The sequence below is a fragment of the Pelobates fuscus genome, chromosome 1 (assembly GCF_036172605.1).
Source record: "Pelobates fuscus isolate aPelFus1 chromosome 1, aPelFus1.pri, whole genome shotgun sequence".
Lineage (NCBI taxonomy): Eukaryota > Metazoa > Chordata > Amphibia > Anura > Pelobatidae > Pelobates > Pelobates fuscus.
Window position 1 is genome coordinate 191,086,624 of NC_086317.1, and position 6,313 is coordinate 191,092,936.

At 36.3% G+C, this 6,313-nt stretch overlaps 1 protein-coding gene across 2 annotated transcripts in view; it reads left to right on the plus strand.

The window, feature by feature from the left end:
* Window positions 1-5,247, plus strand: part of PKP1 (plakophilin 1) — a 448,336-nt gene extending 443,089 nt beyond the window's left edge. For both annotated transcript variants that reach the window (XM_063453188.1, XM_063453189.1), the window contains exons 13-14: window positions 1,353-1,458; window positions 4,222-5,247. In XM_063453188.1, the coding sequence (XP_063309258.1) occupies window positions 1,353-1,427 (75 nt within the window). In that variant the 3' untranslated portion in view covers window positions 1,428-1,458; window positions 4,222-5,247. The remainder of the gene's footprint in view (window positions 1-1,352; window positions 1,459-4,221) is intronic.
* Window positions 5,248-6,313: the final 1,066 nt, after the last annotated feature.

The following is a 6,313-nucleotide window of genomic DNA, read 5'->3' on the forward strand; positions in this document are numbered from 1 at the left end:
TTAGGCATGCAGCAAACCAAATAAACCCTAGTAAAGAGATCCTAGATAAATACTTGATAAATTGCGCAAACTATTTAAATATTCTATAACATGTTCACTAAGATGCCCTAATTATAAAAAACAATTGGTGATCCACACAGGTGTAGCACAATCATCAATGTGGCAATTATCAAATAAAAACTATAGATATACTTGCACTAACAAAATATATTGTTTGTTTCTCTACAAAAGATAAAAAAAATACAGAGAATATAGTGCAATATTGTAATACATTAAAAGATAATAAAGGAGCTTTAAAAAAATTAAACTCACAAACATGGAGTGGTTATATAGTACCACCCCAAACTAAAAGGTTCTGGGGGTGGATCAGCCCCTAGTGTGCGTAAAATCCAAATCACTCACCACCAGCCGATAACCACTTTTCCAAAACTTTATTCAAACTTAAAATCCACTCTGTAGTACACAAGGGAAAGCAGTTTGGTATATGCAGTTCAGTCCTTTGGTATATGCAGTTCAGGGATCCTCTCGGATTCACTGATATTAGGCAGTTCTTATTTCACACTGATAGCTGTAGCTCACTCTGACACTCTCAGTCTGTTTCCAGGTTCGGTATGCTGAACAGTATGAAATATACAGTATAAAAGCAAAAATCCAATAGGCATGAAAACAATAGATAAATAAACATGATAAATTCTCCATGCCTCCCAATGTACCTCCCCTCTCACTTACATGCATGTACTCATAAAACTAAGATACAGTCACACACACACATTAAAATATACAAACACACAATGCAACTTACACAACGTGTGAGATTTATCAGGGTAAAAGCAGAAGCTGTTCAAAGAGCAATCACCGAAAACCATTGGAGCACTTCTTAACACTAAGCATTTTGCTTTACACCCCACCCGCCCTCCGAAACCACACACACACTTGCCTACTATACTGTCTTTTGAAGTGTGTGGGGAGGTACGGGGGGAAGGGGGGGCAGGATTGTGACATTATAATCCTGTCCCTCCCGCCATAGATTACTAGTGTCTGTGTTTGAAGAGTACCAAACCCTATCACACCAACAAGGTGGGATTTACATAGTGGGCAAAACATGTATTTATTTGTGTGTGTATTGCATTGTATGAGTGTATATCTGTGTATGCTTATGTCTGTGAATGTTAATGTTTTAGAGATTGTATTATATGCATGTCTAGGAGTGTGCCAGGAGACTGTAAAATGTTTTTTGTAAATTGCACCTTAGGCAGCCATGGTTCTGTATGCATCAGGATCCTGTATGTACTTTGTTAATGGGAGGCTCAAACTGTGTATGAACCATGATGTATATGGTTTTGCCATTACAGAATGGTCTGGACAAGAGCATCATGGGATCCTTAGCAAGCTCTGTACTCCGGAACACTGTGTCTCGAGTCCTTTAAAACTCTGTTCAATGGAACCTTTTTTTTGAAGGTGAGAATATATGTTTATTGTATTCGTTTTCCCCACATTCTTGTTTGTGTGTTAGCTTTCAGTAGTATTGATTACATATCAGCCTATATTTAGTGACTAACAGGCTTACTTGTTAAAAAAAAAAAAAGCCAATAAATATGATTCAGAAAGAACATTTGTTGGAGATTTTTTCTCAAGCAGCCAACCTGTTATCAGGTTCGACTGCTAGAGTTTCAGCTGGCATTAATATTGGGTAAAAACCAGCCTATAATGTTTGACTGGGTTTTGCCTATACAATATAATTAAGTCCTATGCTAGGTTTCCAAAATACTTTTAATTCATCATTTTTCATAATAGCAATGATGATACTTTTATTGTTTGATTAGTTAATTTTTGTAGTTTTAGAGCAAACTCTTTAAAACTTCATAAACATATCGTTCCTGTAGCCACTGTAATGGACCTTGTAACGAATCGACGGGCACCCCGACTGGGTACCTCCGTTGAAGGATGCTCCTAGCGCTTCCTGAGGACTCCAAGCACTGCAGCATACACCACAACCACTGAACCGGAGAAGCATATGAATGCTCTCAAGCATATGAATGCTATAAACAGCTGAACAGGAAAAGCATACAATCAGCTTACACTCCTGGCAATCAGCATACAATCCAATTCCCCCAATAACGAGACAAAACTTCGTTTTGAGGGTCAAGCAGAACTCACTGTACGGGCACATACAGCCTCTTTTATTCACAATCCACAAACATAGTACTGCCCACAGGGTTTTGAAATACAACACACACAGACACTCCCACACAAAAACCTCCCCTCTGCCTGTGATATGATTACTGAACACAATGGGTAATATAATTATCACAGGCAGAGAAATAAAGTTTTATAAAACATATCACAGGGACCCCAAAACATGCAATAACCCCATACAAAGTATATCCTCGGAACCGGGGGTTCTGGGTGAACCACATATCCAAAATTCACTCAGATCTGTTCAGTGGTTTGGAAGATACAGTTTAATGCAGATTCCGCAGAACATATACAGGCTATATAAAAAATAATTACTGTATAATGTGTCCCCTGTCGTATAGTTTAAAACTACTGCACGATGTCTTTGTGCACCAAATACCCGCAAAGTGGCACTGTGTAGAAAAGTCCAAACAGTGTCTGTGAGTTAAAATGGCCGCCATCCATTGTTCTCACCATGTGCTTCATCCATTGTTCTTACCATGATACATGACATGGTGGCCACCCAGTAACTCCACAGTATGTCCCCAGATGGTTCTTAAAGGGCCAGCAGCAGCATAATAAAATACAATATGCCCAAATATTGTATTTAAAGGGCCAAATCTCCCAGGGGCCATAGTCAGCAGGCAGGAGGCGGGCAAACAGGCTTCTCCAATGCCCAGTGGCGAGGTTGGTTTCGCCACAGACCTATTGTTTTATGTGCTAAAATGTGAAAATATTCTCTCACCATATAAATTACTACATATAGAATACTAAAATAATTGTTATATTTCTTTCAACAGATTGAGAGTAACGTGAATTATCACAAAATAACCATGCCTACAATGATTTAGAATTGAGCATAATTGTGTTTCTTTAAAATATTTGTATGTGCATTACATAAATAAAATTTTAGTTTCTGCAAATATCTGTACAACTAATATCTGTATTTTTCTTGAGGTAAAATGCCAATATAGTAGTGCTTCACTGGAAGCAGATAGTGAATCAACTGAATGCCATGGCAAATTCAACCAGACTATACACTATAACTGCTTCAACAATTTCAAAATGGTTTAACGGTTAATTATGGTCCAACACAGAGAAGGATTAAGGGCCCTAAGAAGGTTATCAATTTGCCCCCTGATTTTTTTTTTATTTCACACAAGGAAGGTTAATGGGGCCAAGCAAATTCATGGTCAAGGGCCCTGTCTAACCCGTGGGCTCTAGGCTGTTTATCATGCTCTGGGCCCCAGGCACCAAATTCTGGTTTCCTCTAAAGAAAAGGCTGCCTTATACCATATCAAATCATACCAACAGTAGCAGGGAGTGGCTATTTTGTCAGAAGAGGCTGGGCTACATGCACCTAAAAAGCCTAATGAAACTGTTTGGAAAATGTTTCATTAGAAACAGGGGCTGTGCACAAGGGTTCCAAGCACCATAACCATTTTAGTGAGTTGAAGATAGTTATAAAAGACAATCCTGTATAACAGAGAACATATGGGTCAATGCTCTATTGTTATCAGTAATTTGTGTGTACAAATACATTTACTTTGCAAGTAGAAAGACAATAACTGTATACTGTATATCAGAATGTAAAATAGCTAATTCATACTTTGTAACTTCTTTAAAGTGGCTTTGCCACCTTTTAGGGCCTTGCATAGTTTGCAAAGACACCAGATGGTGGCATCATCACTTGGGGAGAGGTGTCCATAGAGAAAGCCCTTTTCACCTTAGTAATCACTAGTGATGACTTAAGGCTTAGTGACAGGGCTTGACAATTGTAGCACCAACATTTTGTCAAGATTTGTCAACAGTAGGGGGAAATATATTAGACAAAATTAGTCCCTACTTTGCCTTATGCAATAATTTGACTGCATTCAACTGAAATTCTAGCACATTCGGTGTATTTAATAAAGATGGTATATTTGTCTGGGGAGTGTGGGGGGAGGGAGGAAGGGGCAGGTGGGGCTTGGAGGGGGGTGAAAGACCACCTTAAATTATATTAAAATACCATATAATTTGATTTATTTTTCTCCCCATCATTTTCAGGATTCAAACGCCACCCCCTCCACTTTTCAAACGCACTGGTAACTGCAAAGCTGCGCAGCATCAGACAAGCTATGCTTAATAGAATATAAAGGGCAAGAGTTGGAAGAATATTAAATAGGTTGTGGAAGAAGAGTAAATCTACAAACATTTTAGGACATTGCACAAATATTAAGCATTATATATTTTTTTTCAATGTTTAATGCACTTTGAGAGTTGTTCATGTTTTGTACTGTCCCTTTACAAACCTGGATTTTAATAAATATTAAGATTGAACTGAAACAATCAGACTGTACATAAATGACATCTCAACTCCCAACTGCTTTACATTTGCTTAGAAAGGGACAGGTGACAAATTAGTGTACCTTATGTAAAAACTGATATTTTTCTTCAATATGTGTAAGGTGTTTCAAACGCAAGCTGTGTAAGAAATTAGATGTAACGCTGCTTATAAGATTTCTTTGTTGCCTATGATAAAAGTAGTAATCCTGCAAAGACTAACATGAAACAGTTATCTATATATCACAAAAAAATTTAAAGCACATCTGAATGAAAAAGAATAATCTCCAGCTCAGCCATTTTCACAGTTTAGCTAATGCCATTCAAATTAAACCCACAAAAATTCAGTTGAATAACTCTAACATGATCAGAATGATCATTTCAAAAGCTAAATGTATGCACTCTTACGTAGCACACACTTATCTTGTTTGTTGTTATTGTTGCTTATATTTAATTACACATAATAAATGCCATTGTCTTGTGGATGGAGTACTATACTCTAACAGGGTTAATTTGAAGCCAAAGTAACAAATGAAAGCATAGCTGATTTGGGCTTTTAATTTGGCTATTTTCACTTTAAATTTGAAATTCAGTTTGACTTCTCCCTCTGAGAAAAAACATGTAAGTCATGGGAGAGAAATCGTAAAGAGTAATTCTAGAGTATCCCTTTTCATTCATATAGAGTCTTTACAGCTTTTAAGTCATACATATAACTATATATTTGTTTCAGATAAAGCAAATAGAACAAAATTCACAATGTGTTGCACATTTTTACGTTTTGTGTATTAAGCACTGGTCTGTTACTAAAGAGTTTGTCCTCTTTTTTTTATTTTGCAAAAAGTGCAGATTTCAATAGGTATTGACACTTTTATAAATTAACTTGGTTACACCCCCTGGCTGTGAAGCACTCAACAGGCTCGGTTGTTTCTTGGTTTGGTTAGCTCAGTGGAGCTAAACTCAAGAGGCAGCTATTTCCCAGATCACCTTCATTGCAAAGACTTCTCATTGAGCTGCATTGGGAAGTCTCTGATTAGACAGCCATATAAAGTCTGGGCAGGATAAGTCAAGGTGGGCTGCAAAAGCTGCAGGAAAAAAAAAAGATTTTTTTAGATATAAACTTAATAAAAAAAAATGCAAAATTAAATGCATGCATGTTGTTGTTTGGGGGTATAGCTACTAAATAGTGATTTGTTTTTATTTTGTATGTGGGCAGTGGTGTGTCCCTTCAAAGGCTTTGGTCCTAATAAAATATAACTTAATTGATAGCATCCTCTATTAAAAGGCAACCAGTGTCAAGGCTGCCAAGTTATATGCACCCAATGCTCTAAAGGAGCTGCATTATTATAAAGGTTATTAAATAATGGATGTTATCAACTCTCATGACAGGCATTATTTTTTATATACTGCTACCAAAATATTACTGGGGATACAGATTACGAGTAGGTCTCTAATCTAGAGAGCTTACAATCTATATAATTTAAACAAGATCCAAATACAATAAAAAAACCTAAATACAAAGATTTTCTATTTGGCATTGCCAAGTATGACCTCCAATTTCGGATAAGCTTTTCAAATGATTACAATGTACAACTTTACTATTGATCTTATGGAAAGTTTTTGTAGATAAATAATTTGAAAAGTTGCTCTAACAGATTGTTTTCATGTAAAAAGTTTATCCCAATGAAATACATTATTACAAGATTGTAATAAATTATTTTTTCAGTTTCAAATTTTGTCAGTCTCAAATTTTGTAAATCCAGATGTAAAATTGTAACAACAAAACCACTTATAAATCTAAAGCTGCATTTTAATAGTA